The sequence below is a fragment of the Eulemur rufifrons genome, chromosome 15, assembly GCF_041146395.1.
Source record: "Eulemur rufifrons isolate Redbay chromosome 15, OSU_ERuf_1, whole genome shotgun sequence".
In the NCBI taxonomy this organism is placed as follows: domain Eukaryota; kingdom Metazoa; phylum Chordata; class Mammalia; order Primates; family Lemuridae; genus Eulemur; species Eulemur rufifrons.
The window spans coordinates 107,504,472-107,525,721 of NC_090997.1; the positions used below are offsets into that span (position 1 = coordinate 107,504,472).

Here is a 21,250-nt window from a genome sequence, read left to right on the forward strand (position 1 = left end):
AAATAGCATGTTCCCTGTCTGGAAACTGACAAAGAAAGAATTGGGCCCAGCAGCGCTCGGACAGTGAAGACGGTCAGGAAACGCCTAGACAGGGCTATTCCTCCCGAGGGACAGTTGCTGTAATTTGTCCTTTTTCTGCTCTTGAAAATTCTGTTTCATTACACAACCAACTGACCTCGTTATCACATACACGGACCGCGCGAGGACAGAAATAAAACTCCGTTTCTTGCATCTCTACCTCCTGCACGACCACCCTTATCGTTTCCGTATCCTTCTTCCCGGGCTGGACTCTGGCCATGGTTTCGTTGGTTTCTCACTTTTCTTTACAAGGTTTCCTGAGAATGAGCTGCTTCCAGGACGCTGTGGTCAGAGCGCGTGCTTCAGTCTAGAACCTCGAAGAAAATGTTTCAAAGGGGCTATTTTCACGCAGCCGACTCCAAATTGGAAAGCGCCTCCCATCCTCCTAGTCCAGAGCTCCGGGCATTGTGGCGAGGACCACAGGTCCTCAGAGCAGGGGCTGGGACCAGGATGTGGGCCGTAGGTGCCCGCAGGTACGAGTGGGCGCTGCCGCCTCTGTGTTCCGGAGGGGCTCTGGGGTCCAGTTGCCAGAAGACAACAGGAGGAGAGAAGGCCGGAGCCCACCTGTGACCCCAGAACATTCCAGAGGCTGAGGCTGCAGCTGAGGCGCTCTGTCCTCGGCTGCTTTCCTCCTCCCTAGATTCTCCTGACACACCCCAGCCACTCAGCCCTCCCAGGGGTTCCCTCCTCCCCCTCCGCCCGCTCTTTATTTTTTGGATCGAATTAGCCTTCTGGCCGGGTGTTTCCTCCGGAGGCGGCAGAACTCCCCTGCGTCTCTGTCTCAGCCTGCGGTGCGGTGGGCGGCCGGCCCAGGAGCACCTGGTCCACACTGGGCGGCTGTCGGCCCCACACTCGGAAGCCGCGGCCTCCCACGCGGCCTCTCTGGGCACGATTTCTGCCCAGCACACTGAGAGTCCAGCAGTCCCTCCCCGAGGCAGCCCCTTCCCTGGGCTCCCCTCCGCCCCGTGCCCTGCGTGCGGGCCCAGCAGCTCTGTTCCCTCCTCCGGTGTCCTGGTTTCTCCACTTCCCCACCCTAATCTCAGAGGCACCCGGGGGCGCCCTAACCACCGAGGAGTACGGGGCGACCACATCCTGAGTGGAGACCCAGCATGACCGACCTGCCGGGGTGCCCAGTGCTGGCCTGGATTTAGCACTGAAGGTCACCCCAGGACATCCCTGAAAGACTGGGGTGGTGGCTCCCCTGCTCCTGGCACCTGGCAAGGAGACGGGTGGGGAGGACGATGCCACCAGACGTCATGGAGTGCGGGTGCCACCCTGGGGCCCCGTGCAAGGAGCACTGTCCACAGGGGCCATCGACTCCACAGACTCCAGCGATGGACCTAAGCCTGACAAACAGAGCCTGCTGGGACTCCGAGCCCTGGCCACAGGATGGAAACCGCCCGAGAGAGCAGCCAAGTCTCTGCCCACCATTGTCTCTGTGTCTCTGCGTCTTTGCCCCCCGCCGTCTCTGCATCTCTGTGTCTCTGCCCACCACTGTCTCTGTGTCTCTGCCCACCACGATCTCTGCATCTCTGTGTCTCTGCCCACCACTGTCTCTGTGTCTCTGCCCACCTCGATCTCTGCATCTCTGTGTCTCTGCCTACCGAGATCTCTGTGTCTCTGCCCACCACTGTCTCTGTGTCTCTGCCCACCACGATCTCTGCATCTCTGTGTCTCTGCCCACCACGATCTCTGCATCTCTGTGTCTCTGCCCACCACGATCTCTGCATCTCTGTGTCTCTGCCCACCACTGTCTCTGTGCCTCTGCCCACCATGATCTCTGCATCTCTGGGTCTCTGCCCACCACGATCTCTGCATCTCTGTGTCTCTGCCCACCACGATCTCTGCATCTCTGTGTCTCTGCCCACCAGCACTGCAGCTGAGGGCAGCAGCAGCTCAGGCTACAATGTGGGGTGTGGGGTGTGGGGTGTGGGGTGTGGGGCGCAGCCGCGACCCTCGGTGTCAAGGACGGGAGAGCAACGTGCTTGCTGTGCTTCCCGACTCCATTCTCTCTCTGAGTCTGACTGTCCATTTTTTTAAGTATTCTGTCGCTGTGGTCTTTTCCCTCAGTATCCCCGCCTTCCTCCCTGTAGTAAGGCTCTCACTTGCACATGCGTATCGGACGTTGGTCCCCGGAGAGCACCGTGAACACTAGTGCCGAGACACACAGGTCAGTTCCATCCTCGAGGTCTCCGGTGCCTCCCTAAAGACACCGTGCGGGTGTCCGCGTGACCGGACTCCCTCCGGCCGCGCCTCACCCGTCTCTTCTCCCGACGTCGTTTTCTGCTCCTGCTCCGGCACGAGCGCAGCCTCCCAGGGCTCCGTCTGCGTCTCTGAGCTCGGCGGCCACCTCTCTGTGCGTCACTGTCCTGCTCTTGCCACGGCCCCTCTGTAGGGTTCCGATGGTGACGATGATGACAACACTACACAGCTGTTGTGCGTCCCCCACACTGTGTGAGACGTGCACGTTGTGTGCGTCTGAGTTTCACGTCCATCCTTTCCTGACCTCACCCTCTTTACGCACAAGGACACAGGTGCCCCGAGCCTGCGGCTGGCGTGACTCTAGAGTTCTGTCCAGACCGTCCGGGACCGTCAGTCACACGGCCTCGATGTCCTCACAGTCTGTCCCTTCAACTGAGAGTGACTTCCTTCCCCGTTAGACCAGTTTCTACAAGTTTCTCTCACTTTTCTTCCATGTGGGAGTAAGTTGGCAACTCAGAAATGTGTTTCCAGCCCTGATGCTCCCAGTTCTGCCCAGATGGAAAATCGGGCGTCACTGTGACGCCCCCTGCTCCCGTCCTCACTGATTTTCAGAGCAGCCGGGCAGCATCTCCTTCCTCTCCGCGGCTGTCTCGGAGACACACGGGCTTTGGGATGGGAGGACGTGGCTTTGAGCTGTGGAGCTTCTCGCTGTCGGGTGTATGAACTTGAGGAAGTCGCTTTGTTCCTGTTTCTCGTGTGTCAGCTGGGGTGACTAAGACGACACCCACCCTATCCAGGCACGTCGTGACACATCTCGGGCTCAGCCCAGAGCCCGGACGCCCGTCGTTCGTGCCGCCCGTGACCTTGGGCGGGGCTGCCTCCTGCTCCCACGCTCCTGCCCACGGATGTCCGTGTCGTCTTGTGGTTCCCGGCACTGCAGCTCTCCCCCGCAGGCCTGTCCCCGCTGGCCCTCTGCCCTCCACTCTCGGGCTGTCCTCCCACCCCCACCTTGGCTCCTGCTGCTTGTCCCCAGGTGCCCTCCCCACCCCCACCCTGCGGGATCCTCACCCCCCCGCCCCCCGCCGGCCAAGCTCTCTCTGCCTCCCGTGAACGGGACATTCCCACGTCGTGTCCTTGGCGGGGTCCCCGCGCAGGGTCTCTGCGTGTTTCCTGGGCTCGTGTCGACACGTGTTTGGGCCTCAACTTCCCAACTCTGAGTTCCTCAAAGGCGGGACGTGGACGGCGCACTTTGGGGTCTCTGTGCACTGTGTGCTGTGTGTGGCTGTTACCTGAAGGAGCACCGTGCGACGGGCAAGTTGGGCGCCTGTTCTTGGGACTCTCCAGGAGGGCGACGTCCAGGCCGGGCAGTGTAGGGCTCGCAGTGCCGAAGCGCCACCCCCCAGGCCCAAACCTGCAGCCCGGGCCGTGAACATGAGGATGTGCAACTTGAAATCTTTGCAAATTCCAAAATTGGAGACGTCAGCACAACCTGTAATGCCTGCTGTGAAATGCATTGTTGTCCCTACCGGGGAATTTGCTGACATAATGTGTTGCATGGCCTTGTCTTATTTCTTTGCGGAGGAAAAGAAGCAGATCCAAACCACACGGCCCAGAGCAGACCGTGCAGGACTCGGTATCCTGTTGTGTTTATGTTGTGCGGGCTGATGCCGCCCACAGCGCCCCTGCTCTAGATTGCGGCCTCCTGCTTCCAGCAACGGCGCTAACTGCAGGGGGGGGGTGTTTAAACAAAGAAAGTAGGCTTTTACTTTCATTTATTTTTAATATAGCTTCATTATTTCAGAAGTTTTGAGTGCACAACGAAGGGTTAAGAACTGCTGCAGTTATTTATCTTTGCTTAGCAAGCCACCTTGAGTCGTGGTGGCTTAAAACAGCGATTTATCAAGATCTCTCAGGGCTCTGGGTGTCGTCGGGGTCCGTCCTGCAGGTACCGTCAGGGGGTGGCTGGAGGCAGGTCGGGGACCTGTGTGGCCAGCAGCTGGTGCACTGGCCGCTGTCGGGCTCACAGGGACTCTCAGCCGGAGTGTACACGTGGCCTGTCCGTGTGGGTCACTCCCTGATCCCAAAGGCCAGTGGCCAGCAAGCATGTGACGCAGGGCTGTCAGTGAGCGAGGGCCGGGGGAGGGGCCCGGGTTGTGCAGGGAGGGCCCCTTGGCAGCCACACCCTCATCCGCAGACACGATCACCTGCGTGTCAAACAGCTTTTGAAATTACCTGCAGAGTTGAAAAGATATTAAATCCTTTGTAAAAACTCTCAATGCAAACTGCGGGGAAGTCAATTTAGCAGGAGAGCTGTTTATCTAGGTAGTTGCTGCCTGAGAGTTTACAATTTGTTTATTCGTACAACCAACACACGTGTCCTAAGTACATACTTCTCCTTTCAAACTCGTCTTCCCTCTTGGCGGGGGCAGTGTGTCCCGCTGCCTGGCCAGGGGACAGGAGACTCCCCTTTCTGAGCTTCGCAGGGTCCTTTGCTGGCAGGGTCTGCCGTTTCCCTCAGTGCTGAAGCGGCAGTTGGAGATAAATGGTCCCTGGTCGACGCCGAGCCGTGCGTGGAGCCCTTGGTGACTGACGTCACCCGCGGCCACGGCACGTGGCTCTCCCGAAATGCCTCAACAGAAGTTCTAAGGCCATTCCTTGTGGCTGCAATACTCCCTCCCCCAACCGTCTCTGGCCTGCGTTCTGGGTGAATGTGTCACATTTACTGTCAAACGTTCAGACTGGAACGTTGTTTTTGTAAAAATGCAAGATCCTCTTAGCACATTTTCCAGAGAGATATAAACAAACTGGGTCTGAGCTTTCTCGGTCGACATATAATTTGGATATTACTTTGAAACACGGAAGAAATATTGGGGCCGCAGGACGGCGTGCGAGGGCAGCGTCCACGTCCCCCACCCGCCCTCCCCTCCGGGGCAGAAGGAGGCGCGGGAGGAGCTTCCTGGGGAGACGTCTCCCTGCCCCCGTCTTTGCAGTGGGCCTGACAGGTGAACGTCTCTGTTTTCCTGGGGAGGGCGTGTCATGGCCCTGGGTGCCTCGGCCTTTGTGGGAGCCGGGCTGAGGGTGCCTGTGCTCCTGGGCCCAGGCGGCCAGCTCCTCCCTCTGCCCAGGGTGGTGTGGAAGTGAGAGGAGGAGGAAGAGGAGGAGAGGAAGGCGAGGTGGACGGGAAGGGGCGGGAAGGGCAGAGCAGAGGGGCTCACTTCACTCCCCGCCCAAGATTCGGCAGGTTTAGGTCAGGGAGAACCGGGGGTAACATCAAAGGGTCCTTTCCAACAGAGGAGGGACAGGCCACCGGAGTGACAGGAAAGCACGAGCTCCGACTGGGTGGGGAGAGGCTGTTACTCCAAAGCCATGGGAAGGGGGGAGGGAGGATGCCAGGGAGGACCCCCGGACCACAGGCCTGCAGTCGTCTCAAGATCAAGGAGAAAGGGGAGGTGAGCAGGGTCAACAGGGCCCCTGGAGGGAGGCTGGACAAGCACAGGGAGATGACGGAGGTCTGGCCGGGCAGGGTCCTGGGTGGTCAGCTGGTCCCTGGGCAGGCTGGCGGGGCACACGCCACTTTCCTGGGTTGCCAGGCCAGGGGACCGGCTGTACTCAGGCCCTGGGGTAAGGGGAGATGCCCGAGTAAGGTGCGGTGAGCCACGGGCAGCCGGGCCACGTGGGCCCGCCGGGGGGAGGAGTGTGAGTCACCCCGCGGCTTTGCGGGAGTCCGAGTCTCTTTGCTGAAGACTTTCAGTATTCACCAAGACCCGGCTCACGGCAACCCAGGTGTGAGCAGCTTTGTGATTCTAGAAGTCTTTTATTATCAATTTTTTTAACCACTTACACCTAAAACTAAATTCTCAAGTGAATCCCCCGCGGCTGCTTTCCTCAATCTGGCCAATGACAGGGCCGGCACCACGGTTGTCCTCATGCCGCGTGAGGACTGGGTGCCCAGCGTCCCAGAGACCCTGCTGTTGTCCTCAGACCGCCCGGCAATACCAGCTCACACTTCTGAGCGACGACTGTCCCCCCCGGCAGTGCTCTAACCTCTTCCTATCGACAGGCCCAGGTGTCTCGGGACACTCTGAGGTGAGAGCTGTTGTCGTCTCTGTTCTAGAGGAGGAAACTGAGGCATGAACAGGCTTCAGCAATCCTTCCGCAGGCGCACGGCTATCAGGGTGGACCCAGGACTGAACGCAGACAATAGGGACCCAGACCCTGTCCACTGACCCGCACAGCCGTGCCCACACGCCCCGGCCCTCCCAGCCAGCATGCAGGGTGGCCTTGCTCCCGGGAGACAGCCGGGGAAAGCAGAGCGGAAGCTCGAGTGCGGACTCACCGCCGGGCTGTCTTCTGAGAACCAGCAACGCCTCCCCGTCCCGTGGGTTTGACCCTGGTTCCCAGGAATCACAGGATTACTTAATAAGCTACAGGATGCACATGGTTAACCATTTGCATTTGGGCAAATAGGCGTTACTTTTCAATAGGAAGTGGTAATTCACAAGTTGCTTTTGGCCGGTTCTAGCATCTCACTGCTCTTTCCTTAATGACCATCACAGATTCATCTCGTTGGCAGACGGGCGTCACGCTGCTGCTGCTGCTGCTGCTGCGGGGCCAGGAGACGCCCGAGAGGAGTGTGGCGAACAACCCGCTTCGGACCACGGCGCTGCCCAGGTGAGCCGGCCCGGGCCCCTTCAGCTCTCCCTTCAGACATCTGACTTCTGCGCTACCCTGTTCTAGGACAGGCGTGTTAGGCGTGGAACTGTTCTGCTCGTTAATCTTCCAGAATGCAGGCATGTTGATTGGCCGTGTTTGCACTTAACACACGGTCTTCCTTTCCTAACTGCATTGTCCTTATGGTTTTAGTAAGAGGACCGAGTTTTCAACAAACCCGCTTTCCCCCTAAGTGTACTGTAGGCGATTTTACTCCGATTGCCTCGAGCTGGGGCTTGGGCGATGGTTTGGGCTTGTCTTCCTCATAGAGGAAATACCCGCAGGGCATCGGTCCGGAGAGAAACACAATTCTTTATTTTACCAAATACATAAAAATATTTTGAAAAATTAAAAATTAAGGTAAGAAATATTTTGGAGGCAGAAAGTGATTTATGCAACGCAAGATAATGAGTGGGCGTTGGAGAGCCCGAGATGGAGGGGAAGGAGCTTGTGAGGGGAATTTTCTGAGAGGAGCTGACCGAGTGGAAGTTCTCAGGAGACCCAGGGCCACGCGGGCAAAGCTCTGGTGACGGCTGCAAATGCCAAGTGATGGCAAAGTCAATGTCGGAGGACAGAGAGGAATACATAGCGATGTTAAGAAGAGTCAGCTGCTCATTGCTCCAAAGTCCAAGTAGCAGCAGAAAATAGATATTACAGAGATCAGACTGTAAAGAAAGAGGAAAGTGCAAGGCCTTGATTAAAGCTATTGTTGAAATGGTTAAAGATATAATTTCTGCAAATAAAAAAGAAAACATAAAAATAAGCTTCCAAAGAAGCAAAAGAACCCCACAGAAACTCAGTAGACAAATCACTGGCAAAAAACCCTTCTGGCCTCCTGCGTAACCAGCGTGTTCAAAAGCAGAAGGAAGCCGGGCTGGAGTTTCAGCCGCACCGATGTTTATCTCGCAAAGTTACAAAGCGGCGTGCCGGTAATTCAAGGGAATTTTGAGAAAACACATTTATCGAATATCTACCATTGTCTCATGTGAAATTCTGAGAGTAGTAAGAAGTTTTAAAATAAATATATTATGTAAGACCTTGTGGGAATTTTACAGCACTTCACTAAGATCTGCTAGAGACAAAGAGAGTTAGGGTGACGGCAGTGGGAAGTGGAGTGTTGCTCACAGTCCTCGATGAGCCGCAGTTTCCCACCTATGAAATGGGTGCGCAGTCTGCCTGAGAAGGCTTTGTCAGGTGGAAAGTGGGAACAGTTGTCAAGCTGTGATCCTAATGCCCAGCACGCAACTAGAACTTAATTTAGAGCACATGCACACATACGTGCCCACTCATACACACAAACACACACACATACACATGTGTACACGTGTACACACATTTATACAGCACACACATAAACATGCATGCATGTATATAATATATACACACACATGCACACATAGGCATGTGTGCTTACATATGCAGGCATACACACATGTGTGCACACATGCATGCAGACATGCATATGCACATGCATGCACACATATACAATGCACACATACACACACATGTATGCACCAATATACATGTATGTGCACACGCACTGTCATTTAGTTCTTGCTCCTTGTCTGGCAGAGCCATCACCATTTATGAAAGTAAGCACAAACTTAAAATCTTCTGACTTAATTTAGACACTGTTAAACTAGTTATTAAATGTTAATAAATTAAAAATTTAACACAGTTTTTCTTACCAAAAATATTTTGATAACTATTACCAATGTTTTCCCCACATCTAATTTTCGTGGGAAAGTCTGTCCCCAGTCAAACGGACAGAGCTCTGTCGCTCCTGCCCCTTTGGGGCACCTCTCTCCTCTTGGAGACCCCACTTCCTTCTGCAGCGCCTCTCTGCCACCACCCAGGTCTCCCTGCGTTCAGGGTGCAGTGACCCACCTGTGCTGGGGGCCTGGGGAGGGGAGGGCTGTGTCTGGAGAAGGGACGCTGCCGCGGGCGGTCCCTCCCCCTTCCTCTGGCTCCCCTGGCTGGTTCCGCTTTTTAGCAGAAGGTATTATTAGGTGTTATTTTCATTTTTGAATGAGTTAATTAGCTATTACTTTCCAAGATACTTTCTTTTGCATTTTGTACCTAATAAAAATGGTACTAGAAAACCACATTACTTTATTGCAATGAAAATTTGTTATTTTAAATACCATGTTAAAAATGTTACTCTAGAATTTTTTCTTAAAATAACACTTTTTTTTCATGTGTGGTAACAAAATCTTCGAAATGTTAAAACTGAAAGGCAGAAGCTAAGTGATCATTTTCCATTTGCGTACATTTAATTTCCATCGGATCTTGCACATTTGCATTTCATTTCAAAGAGTAGCGTATTTGTATGGTTTCAAACCCTAAATGCAAAAGTCATATGAAAGGTGAGCCTGTCGTTATGTACCTCTAAGAAAGGAAAAAAAGCCCTTCGAAGACATACCTTGTAATAAAAGTTGATTTCCAAGTCTACAGTGTGTCCGTGACGAGAAGGGGCTGGCGCAGGAGTGAGGGTGAAGCCCGCACAAGTGTCCCCACGGTGCCGAGTGGCTGGACTCACTGCCAGTGCAGGGCTGGCCTGGGGGGCAGCCTGCTGCCTAGAGATAAACCCTGTGTCCGCCTTGGTGACAGCCCGACCACACGCACCGGTCAGGCCATGGCAGCCCTGGGGAGGGACACTGAGGCGCTGTGGCCCGGCGGGGTGTCCCCATCCCCCTGTGTTGTGTTGCCTGTCACAGGACTGGTTCCTAAGAGCTGCTCACGCCTGTCTTCAGATGAACGAATGCACCGTCCCCTAGGTCAGCGCGGACTCAGCAGGCTCTGTGGGCCGGTGCGTGTGGGAAACGGTGACCTGTCCCAGCAGGGCTCTGAGGAGCCCGGGACAGGTAAGCTCTGGAGGGGTGTGTCCCGGAGGAGGCTGCAGTCGGTAGCATTTCCCAAACTTACTGAACCACAGAGCGAGCCTTCTCCCCACCTCCTCTCTGTTTCCCTCCCTTTTCCTACCCAGAGTATTTCCGGGAACTCACTTGTAACTGCCGGTCTGTGCTAACCATCCAGTCACTCGATGCTTGAATTCCCTGTGCAGCGGCGGTTCCCGACTTAGTGACGCCTGGGAATCGTGCAGAGATTGTGTTACTGCAAAGCTGAATCAGCAAAGCAGACGCCCACGTGATCCGTAGGTCCCACCTGACCTCAGACCTCACCTAAGACAGGCAGATGCCATACACAGGGAGGCAGCCCTTTGCTGGAGGAGAAGCCGTCACGCACGCTCACTGGCAGCGTGATGGGTTGCAGGTTAACATAAGGCACTGTGCGCAGTGCATGGGAAACCTTGTTCCCAAGGGCCCCCCAACTTTGCCCATTCGGCACACAGTCGGAAGCGCCTGTGTGACGACCCCCCGGCCTCCGGTGGGCCCTGCTCCAAGAATCCATAAAATCCAGGTTCATGTGCAATAAGCCACCTACACACACAGGTAGACTCTGCTTAAAAGCACTTTTAAGATAGGGACTGACAGGTTTGCTCCCGCTGGTCAGTGCTGTCCGCACGTTTACAGGAGGTCTGGTCTCCTCACCCACTCCTGGCATCCCAGCCCGGAAGGGGCGAGGTGCAGCCTGCTGTTAACTCCTTCCTTTCCACAGAGCTCTGCCCAGCAATGCTGATTCAGGGGGTCAGACCCACCCACCGAGCTGAGCAGAGAGTTTCCTGCGTCCTGAAGTGGCCTGTGCCATCATTGTTAAACCACTCAGATACTACCTTAATGTGAGCTCAGAATTTGCCTGTAATCCCCATCCATTGGCACAGTCTCCCTTTTGTGTATGGAGGGGTAAGCCTAGACCCTCCTTTTAATGGCAACCTTACCAGTGACAATGACCTTATTTCTGCCTGGCCCTTCCTGTTCTCGGGGTAAACACCCCCAGCTCTGAAGCGTGACACTTTCTCTTGACCAGAGGAACACTTGGCTCCCACTGACTCCAGGGCTCCTTCCCTGCAGCGGAGCCAGCATTGCTGACAGGCCTGCCCAGGCCAGCGTGCCTGGAGCTGTCGCTTACCTCATTCTGAACCTTGTAGTTGTAATAGTGTTGCCTGAATCTTAAAAACTAACCTGCACAGGCAGCATCCACTGAGCACACACAAGCACCACAGACGTAGTGGCTTAAACAACACAATGTATTCCCTTACCGTTCTGCAGGTCAGAAGCCTGACTCAGGTCTGCCCGGCTGGAAACAGGGTGTCGGAGCTGCGCTCCTTGCTGGGGGTTCTAAAGGAGAATCTGTTTCCTTGCTCAGGCTTGTGGGCAGAACCCAGTTCTCTGAGGTCGTGGGACTGTCTGCGGGGGCCTCCTAGCTTCTCAAGGCAGCCCACGCCACCTGGCATGTGGCCCCTCTTCTGTTTTCAACTCTAGTGGCAAGTTTCAGCCTCTCCCTCTTAGAATCACTGGGCCCCCTGGGTGACGAGGACGGGTGTGATCACACTGGGCCCCCTGGGTGACGAGGACATGTGTGATCACACTGGGCCCCCTGGGTGACGAGGATGGGTGTGATCACACTGGGCCCCCTGGGTGACGAGGACATGTGTGATCACACTGGGCCCCCTGGGTGATGAGGACGGGTGTGATCACACTGGGCCCCCTGGGTGACGAGGACACGTGTGATCACACTGGGCCCCCTGGGTGATGAGGACGGGTGTGATCACACTGGGCCCCCTGGGTGACGAGGACACGTGTGATCACACTGGGCCCCCTGGGTGACGAGGACACGTGTGATCACACTGGGCCCCCTGGGTGATGAGGACACGTGTGATCACACTGGGCCCCCTGGGTGATGAGGACACGTGTGATCACACTGGGCCCCCTGGGTGACGAGGACACGTGTGATCACACTGGGCCCCCTGGGTGACGAGGACACGTGTGATCACACTGGGCCCCCTGGGTGACGAGGACACGTGTGATCACACTGGGCCCCCTGGGTGACGAGGACGGGTGTGATCACACTGGGCCCCCTGGGTGATGAGGACGGGTGTGATCACACTGGGCCCCCTGGGTGATGAGGACGGGTGTGATCACACTGGGCCCCCTGGGTGACGAGGACACGTGTGATCACACTGGGCCCCCTGGGTGACGAGGACACGTGTGATCACACTGGGCCCCCTGGGTGATGCGGTGTCATCTCCCATCTCTGGTCTGTAACTCATTCACATCTGCAAAGTCCCTTTGCCCTGTGAGTGACATACTCGTAGGTTCCAGCCATTAGGGCATGGACACCTTTGGGGCCATGATTCTGCCAACAACAAGCTCTGTCCCCTGTGTCAGAGGCCTCAGCATTTGTCCATCTGTCACTAAGTCTGAAAGTCGTGAGTGATCAGGCGGGCAAACATCGAGACCTAAGCAAAGTCAGTTTTCTGGCTAGACGCATGGCTGCTCACACAGGGCTGAAGCAGCAGTCTTAGCGAACTTACTATTAATAATAAATAAAACTCTTAATATTTCTGCTGCTGCTGAAATTTCACCTTATGTATGTGCAGTTGGTTCTTTAAATCCAAGTACAGGATCTTCTGTTTCCCTACTGAGTCTCCCCCACGTTAGATTTGACCCGTGGTTTGTTTCTGTCCGGAGTGTCTGTCATCCAATGCGTGAATTGTCCCTCTAGGCTGCCCGACATCCTCAGACCCGATGGCCCCTCTCCCTCCGCCCCCCGCCCCCGTCCACAGACAGTCCGGGCAGCACACGGCTGCAGCCAGAGCAGCGCGGTGCCCGGAAGGGCCTCGCGCCCCCCGGCAGACCACACAGCTGGCAAGCCGCCTAACTGTGCCTGCACCCAGATCACGCTTCCGCATCTCCATCATTTATAAGTTTCAGATTTAATCACAGATTTGCAGTGTCTACAACACCTCCCGCATCTGCGGCCTCGCGACCGTGGCAACCACCGTTCGGAGATCAGTCTGACAGACGGGCTGTTAGCAAACCGTGCTGACTCCACCGCTTCCACCCCACGCCCTCCTGTCCCTTCACAATGCTCTTCAGCACCCACAGCAGCTGTCCCCCTTCAGTGGGGGGGCGTGGGTCTTCTCTCTCCCCCCAAGTGAGTTTTGAAATTTCCCGCACCAGCTCCGCGCTCCCAGACCTCCCAGGTGTCATTCACTGGAGTTGAGCGACTTAACTTCAACATTCTCTGAGTATTTTTGAAATGATTTTTTTAAAAAGAGGACAGAGGCGCAAAACAGGAATCAAGCGATTCTGCTTTCTTCAGTTGTCAGACCGTGTAATAAACCGTAGCCGGTGAGACATGCCTTGTGGTGAGTGGGCTTCCCGGGGATGTTGCAGAGTGCAGGAGTCCCGTGTGGTGCCATGCCACAGCGTGTCCTGCTTGGTACCTAGTGGCCTGAAAGGACCACGGCCGCGAGAGTCTAGCACGCAGGGGGCGGCGACAGTGCGTAACCGAGAGCCACAATCGGCCCTTTTCTTGAGGCCGCCGGACACTGGAAAAAAGGCTCTTAACTGCAAAACCAAATGAATGAAATGACGCTTCTAACGTGCACCGTCACGTGTCCCCCGTTAGAGACCCTGAACTCTTCCTCCAAAGGACAGCTTGAAAGTTCGTCCTACAGAGCCTCTTAATGCCAATTAGTTTTGTAGAAATACTTCTATACCCCCTGGTTTGAGAACTACTTGCATTTAAATTCCAAAGATAAGCAAATTACCTTTTAAGAATCAGTTGAACTAAAAATGTTTTACACGTGACTTAATAACATCAAAATGAGACCGGGCAAGAGTGAAGGTAACAAGGTGACGGTGACGTGCAGGTAGAAAGTGACGACACTCAAAGACCAGACAGAGCCCGACTCCCGTGTCGGGCAGCCTCCCAGCGCCGATGCTGGTCACCAAGAAAGGGACAACAGATGTGGTCACTTCCCTGCATCTCTCATCTACCACGGGCACACTGCAGAGTGTTTTTTCCCAGCACATTGAGGAAGATGCAGAAATATCTATTAAAAAAACTTCTTAATGTCTTTACCATCAAAATTGCCATGACGAAAAATCCACAGCTTGTTCCTTGAAAGAGCTGATAATTGCTGTTTGAGATTTGAGGTGACGGGACGCACTGTGTGCAGGACATCCGCATGTCGCGGTGGAACCCACGCCAGCCCGTCGCCAACACAATTTCCTCAAAACAACTCACATGGGTTTTGCAGTGAAAACGGCGGTTTGGGGCAGGCTGAATCATCTCTAGTCACTGTGAGAGGCTGGCACGCAAGTAAACTCGACCACAGTCCTTTTGTTGAAAATCCTGGTTCTTCACCTCGGTGGCCTTGAGTCTGTCGTTAGCAGAACTGCACACTGCTTGTGCCTAACAGGTACACAATACTACCCTAGTCGATGTGGAATTTATAAATTTTGGTTTATTGTGACTTATTCCGCCATTCTAATCAGAAATAAGAGTAAATTAAAGGAAATTAAAATACTATCTCATAAATAGGACCTAATTTAGGCCAAAACTTCCCCCCCTTTTTTTTTTTTTGGTACATGTCACTAATATTGCTAGTATTGCACTGTTTATAATTATTTGTTTATCTGGCAGCTTCTTGAAGCTGGAGTTTCTGTTTGATTCATCTTTTCCCTTCAGTGCCTGCCCTCAGCAGACATTTCATAAACACTTGGGAACTGAATTGAATTTGAGTGCAGAGGTGTTATGTGCCACAGTGCAGTTGAAAACCTAGTTCCCTTAAGTGGGGCCCCGCTGGGTACCGACCACACGGTGTGCATGTGCTGGGCCGCCCCTCGTACTCCCCGCCCGCAGCTCTCCGCCACCCCCAGCCCCTCCGAGCAGTGGCCTCGGCTGACTGCCACTCGCTCTCCCGGCCCCCAGCAGCCCCTCGGCCTCAGGAGTCCGCCTGCCACCTCCTCCCTCCTGCGGCCGGGACCTGCTCAGCCCCCGCAGTCCTCACAAGTGCTCCTTGCCCTGGGAGCCTTCCAGAAGCGCTCCATGCTCAGGGACGGCTCCTTTCCGTGACCTTTCTTAGCACTGTGGTCTGTAGCCCACATTTGCATGGACATGCAGTTATCTTTAAATTAGCTTTATTGAGGCATAATTTATGAACAATAAACACCATCAATTTGAAGTATGCAATGCAATGGGTTTGGCAGATGCAAACACCTGAGCCCGATAGTCATGACGTAGAACGTTCTTTCCCCTCGAGATGGCTCCGCCCCACCCAGCCACTCTCGTCATCCCCCACCCGTGACGGTCCTTGATTTGGTTCCTGCCACCATAGTTTTGCCTTTTCTAGAATTTTGTATGAGTGGAATAACGCTGAACATGGGCTTTTATGTCTGCATTCATGATCAAACATTAGTAAAATGTTTTTGAGGTTCACAGGTGTTAGAGCATATATTATAATAGTAGCTCACTCCTTTGTATTGTTGTAGTATTCTATTATGCGGAGAGACCACGATTCACTCATCTGCTCACCAGTTGACGAACATTTGGATCTTTTCCAGTTTGGGGCTATTAAGAATAGACCTACCGTGAACATGTACAGATCTTTTCGTTTCTCCTGGGCCAGTGTGGGTAAACACGCAGGAGTCAGGTGCCGGTTCGCATGTAGGTGCGTGTGGTGGCCTCGCTGCCCTCTCCGCGTGGCTGCATGATCTCATCCCCACCGCCAAAGCCAGAGCTCCGACTGCACCACACCTGCATCCACACTTCCCATCCACCCTTTAATTTTAGCCTTTCTTGTGGGTGTGAAATAGTATCTCTTTGCGGTTTTCATTTGCATTTCTCTAATGATTAATGACGTTGAGCATGTTTTGTGTGTGTGGTTTTGCCATCCATGTGTTTTCTTTGGTGAATTGCCTATTTACATGTTTGCTGTTTCTTATTGAATTGTTTATCTTTTTGATAGTGAATTGTAAGAATTCCTTGTGTATTCTGATTAGAACCTATTATCACATATAAATTTATAAATATTGTTTTCCATTCAATGTGTTTTTTTTATTTTTCCTAAGTGTCTTTCAAAGAGCAGAAGTTTTTAATTCTGATCAAGTATAACCTCTCAACTTGTCTTTACAGTTCATGCTTTTTGCATTTTATACAAGAAACCCCCTTCATTCCCAATCACAGAGACCTTCTTCTATGTTTTCTTCTAGATGTTTCGTGTTTTAGCTCTCACATTTAGATCTATAATCCATTGGAGTTAATATTTGCATATGGTGTGAGGTAAGGAGTAAGGATCAACTATTCATACATGAATATCCAGTTGTTCTGGGCCACTTATTGAAAAGACTGCTCTTTCCCCATTGCATTGCCTTGGCACCTTAGTTAAAAGTCAGTCGACCATTTATATGTGGGTCTGTTTCTGGACTCTGTGTTCTGTTCCACTGATTTATGTATCTTCCTTTCACCAGTACCACGTTGTCATGATTATAATTCTATATAAATTTTAGAATCAGCTTGTCAATTTCTACAAAAAGTCCTGCCATGATCTTGATTTAGTTTGTATTGTATCTATAGATCAATTTGGGGAGAACTGACATCATAATATTGAATCATTTCATCCTAAACATGATATATTTCTCTGTTAACTTAGGTCTTATTTTCTCTCAACAATGTTTTGTGGTTTTCAGCATATAAATCTTGTATAAATTTTGTTAGATGTATCCATAAGTATTTCATTTCATGTTTTTTGATACTCTTACATGATATATATATAGTTTTAATTTCCAATTTTTGTTGCTAAAGCATAGAATTACAATTGAATTCTGTATATGGACAGTGTCTAATCTGACGGTAATACCGATCATGTATTTTCCGTTTTACATGTTGTGTATTTCATGCACACACACACCCACATACACCCACTGCGAACTCACAGAGCCCACAGCATCTCCTGCTCCATTTGTTCTCCTCCTGCCATAATCCTGTGATGCCCTGTGCCCAGTGTCTGAAAACTGTTATTATGTTTTGTAGGTTTTTCTGGTCATTTAATGCAGTGGGGTATTTTGGTCCCTGTAAATCCACTGTGGCTAGAAACTGAAGTCTTGCAGTTCTGTTTTGATGGCTGCACTTAATCTGATTGATACAATTACCTCCTCACATGCTTTTGCAACCCAGGGGCTCTGTATTTTGCTTCTTCTGCAAGCTCTAAAGCACTCAACTGTATACTGCAGGTGATGGCAAAAGTGCAGAGATGGCTCCAAGCCCTCCCCCAGGAATGGGGTTGAGTAAGAAACAAAATACAAGACATAGGCTCAGAAAATAATGCAAGGTGAATTTTGTGTTATACTGACTTCCACCCCAGAATTTTGGCTTCCATATTGACTCTGTAAGCGAGGACGGACGCAGCGCTGTGTGAGGGGCCCTGGGGGGTCCCCCTTCTGCACCAGTCCTCCTTCTGCAACCTGGGGCTGCCCGTCCCTGTTGTTCCCTTGTGACCTTGCCAGGCCGACGGGGAGAGAGTTGGGTCCAGAGGGAGAGGATGGGGGTGGCTGGGAAGCACATCTGACATCGGTAAGTCACATCCTGCCACCAGCCAAGTGGGGTCAGCCCCTTCATTTGCGAGATTGTCTGGGGCAGATGGGAGCAGCTGTGGCAGGGCCCACACGGCCTGCAAAGCCTGGGGCATTTGCTGTCTGGCCCTTTACAGGAAGAGGCTGCTGATTCCTGTTCTAAGTGGGTAATTTGACGTACGAGGGCACGAGGCGCACGCTGTTCAGACGGGATAACGTGCTGTTACTCACCTCTCTGCTCTCTCTTGACTGCGTGTGTTTTACTTTCTTCCACCCTTAGACTCACTTCTACTCCCGTGGTTTCTCCACTGTTGAGCCCGAGGGATCGAACCACACATTTTTTCCCCTATATTATCCCTGCATTTCTGGCCCAGATCAAGTACCACGATGAGTGAGGTGAGAATTTGTTTTATTTCTGGTGGGGAGCATAATTTTGGATAATTGTAGCTACTCAAACACTGCACGACAGCTATTTAATAACTGTGTTTCTTTACTTTCCAGGAATTAATGAATTTCAGCGACGTGAACCTCTTCACGGAAGATTATTTTCCATCAGGTTACGCCAATTATACATTTGATTACGAGGATGCCTTGCTGTGTTCTCAGCAGGAGGTCAGAAACTTCACCAGGGTGTTTGTGCCGGTCGCCTACTCCTTGATCTGCGTCTTTGGGCTCGTGGGCAACGTGCTGGTGGTGATGACCTTCGCCTTCTACAAGAAGGCCAGGTCGATGACGGACGTCTACCTGCTGAACATGGCCGTCGCGGACATACTGTTCGTTCTCACCCTGCCATTCTGGGTAGTGAAGCACGCTGCCGGGACGTGGATTTTCAGCAATGCCACCTGCAAAGTGATGAAGGGCATCTACGCGGTGAACTTCAACTGCGGCATGCTGCTGCTGGCCTGCATCAGCATGGACCGCTACGTGGCCATCGTGCAGGCAACCAAGGCCTTCCGGCTCCGGTCCAGAACCCTGCCGCACAGCAAGGCCATCTGTCTGGTGGTGTGGTTGCTGTCGGTTCTAATCTCCAGCTCCACCTTTACCTTCAGTCAGAAATACCCCCTGCAAGGCGGAGACGTCTGTGAACCCAAGTACGACGCCGTCTCGGAGCCCATCAAGTGGAAGCTGCTGATGTTGGGGCTTGAGCTCCTTTTTGGCTTCTTCATCCCGTTGGTGTTCATGATATTTTGCTACATGTTTATTGTCAAAACCTTAGTGCAAGCTCAGAACTCTAAAAGGCACAAAGCCATCCGCGTGATCATAGCTGTGGTGCTTGTGTTTTTGGCTTGTCAGATCCCTCATAACATGGTCCTTCTCGTGACAGCTGCAAACCTGGGTAGAACGAACCGGTCTTGCCACAACGAAAAACTACTTGGCTATGCCAGAAACATCACAGAGGTGCTGGCTTTCCTCCGCTGCTGCCTCAACCCCCTGCTCTACGCATTTATCGGGCAGAAGTTCAGAAACTACTTTCTGAAGATAATGAAGGACGTGTGGTGTGTGAGAAGAAAGTATAAGTCCCAGGGCTTCTCCTGTTCCAGGATGTACTCAGAAACCTTCATTTCCAGGCAGACCAGCGAGACTGTGGATAACGAGAATGCGTCCTCGTTCACCATGTGATGTGCAGGTGGACAGCTGACTATCCCTAAAGCATTTGTGAAACATACTGACAGATGTTATGGGGGGGGGGGGGGAAGTAGTAGCAGGAGAAAAAAAGCTCATGGCCAAATATGCATGGGAAATCTGGAAATTAAACAAAATTAAGCGGGTGTCTTTTCTGCAGCATCAGGGACTTAGTGCTCACAGGCTGTGTAATCTCTGCATGGGGCGGGGGGAGGCGGGGATGGGGGGGGCTCTGCCCGGCAGCGTGTCCCGGGGTTCCTGACAAGGAATGTGTGGCTTTGCGACTCTGCAGCATATTTCAGGGCTGGCATTCCACACAACAGACCTTAGGAAATGCTGAATTAAAGTGAGCTGTTTACACATGTAAACATTTTCAGAAATAGGCAACAGTCGTAGTCCACAATTCCTTCTGCTTCTAGCACAAAATGGTAACACGGTTTGAAAAAACAGAACAGAAAAGCACACAGAAGCTCTCCCAGAACTCATTTTAGACAAATGTTTAAACATTTTATCTATCAAGATGTTTACTGTTGCTAATCCTAGGTGGCAAGATAGGCTAGTGTTTTACCTCATTTCCCTTCGATAGGCACAACAATCATATGACTGAAAAGAGGCAGAAGGAAGACAAGCTCAAGTGCTCACAGGGGAAAAGCTTCAGGGTGACAAGAGTGGTGGCTGAGCAGGTATTAGTGACAGCTGTCACCATGGGGAAGGCGGTTAGGTCGCAGCAGGCCATCGGGAAGATACAAATTTGCTCTTGTTTCCCTGGGAGCTGTTCTCCGTCGTTAGCGCATCTTCCCCGAGGGTCTGTGAGGCTGAGGGTTCTGCGAAGACAGGATCCGCGGTGACCTCCGTGGTGGTCACCTCCGTGGTGACCAGCCGTGTCCCGGCTGCCTAGCGGAGTCTCAGCACACGGACGGGGTTTGAGAGAGATTTGTTTGATGAATCGTAATGCAATTGGAATTTGTTGTGTAGTGTAGAGTGTTAGATATTTTTAGTTTTTTAAATAGAATACCTTTTTAAAAAGAAGGCAACTTAGACAATGTAGAGAATTTTCATTCTGTTTCCACAATGTGGTTGAAGGACTTTGACAGTGGGTGGCTGAGGACAGTGGCTCTGAGGAGCTTCAGATGAGGCGGTGCAGAGCTGGAATTCTGCCGGCTTCGGATAGCGACTCTGAAGTGGTTTCACCCAATATCTGAGTCGTGATGGAATCAGATTTTAACAATTCTCTTCAACTTCCTAGAACTAAAGTTTTTAAAGTGCAATGTAAATACATGAATAGAAGTAGAAAAATATTCTCATGTTACAAAAATACAAATATGTATTAGAAAAGGACGGACATGAATTTCAGAAATACTGATGTGTTTAATCCTGACAAATGTGCTATTGGAAACTTTACATGGTTCTTGTAAGCTTTAACTATTTCTCTATAAAATGCAAAGAGATGCCTTAAGATTCAAAGTCTATATTTTTAAAGCATAGTTTTGGCTTTGCAAAATAAAAAAAAACATGTGTTCTGTCCATGAAGTAGGAATCATCTTTCAGCGTCAGGGTGCGGACGGAGGAGCCCGTTGCCCGGAGAGTGTGGTATTCGGGGTGTCTCACGTCCTTCGACTCTGTTAGTGTTCCACTCCAGAAGTCAAAAGAGACACTATTTAGAGTCTTTCAGTATGACCAATGCACTGATGCGATTTATGAAGATATGTTTTAAGCTTGAAAACTGCACAGAAACATCTTGCTTATTTGCCAAAGCTGGGAGCTGAGCTTCCCTGTATGATTTAAATTTTCAGATAAATGAAGCTGACTTCCTTACGCAATAACCCTTTAAACATTTCAGCTACCATGTACAAACATGTTTCCAAAACGTTCCAAACGTTCTTAAATACAGTGCATTGGATGACATCAGTGTTCTTGCTGTCTCAGACGTTGGGACAGGTGCACGGACAGCTGTCGGCGCTGCAAGGCCTTGACGCCTTTGGGAGTCATCCTGGTAGACGGGGTTGTTTGTTCCTGTGCCAAGTGGCTGGAACTATCTTTTAATGGTTCTCGTGTCCTTTCACTGATTTTTCCCAAAACTTCTCTCCCTGTCAGGCTGCGGCGATCCCTTGCTGGACCCTAGCGGTGTCTGCCTTTGGTCCCCTTCTCCACTCCCT

General features: G+C 52.1%; 1 protein-coding gene across 1 annotated transcript; it reads left to right on the plus strand.

The window, feature by feature from the left end:
• Positions 1–17,978: 17,978 nt before the first annotated feature.
• On the plus strand, positions 17,979–19,091 carry CCR6 (C-C motif chemokine receptor 6). The gene has a single exon (XM_069488690.1). The coding sequence runs from the start codon at positions 17,979–17,981 to the stop codon at positions 19,089–19,091; it is 1,113 nt and encodes a 370-aa protein (XP_069344791.1).
• Positions 19,092–21,250: the final 2,159 nt, after the last annotated feature.

Coding starts and splice junctions, on each gene's coding strand:
- CCR6 (XM_069488690.1), top strand. CDS start 17,979: ATGAATTTCAGCGACGTGAACCTCTTCACGGAAGATTATTTTCCATCA.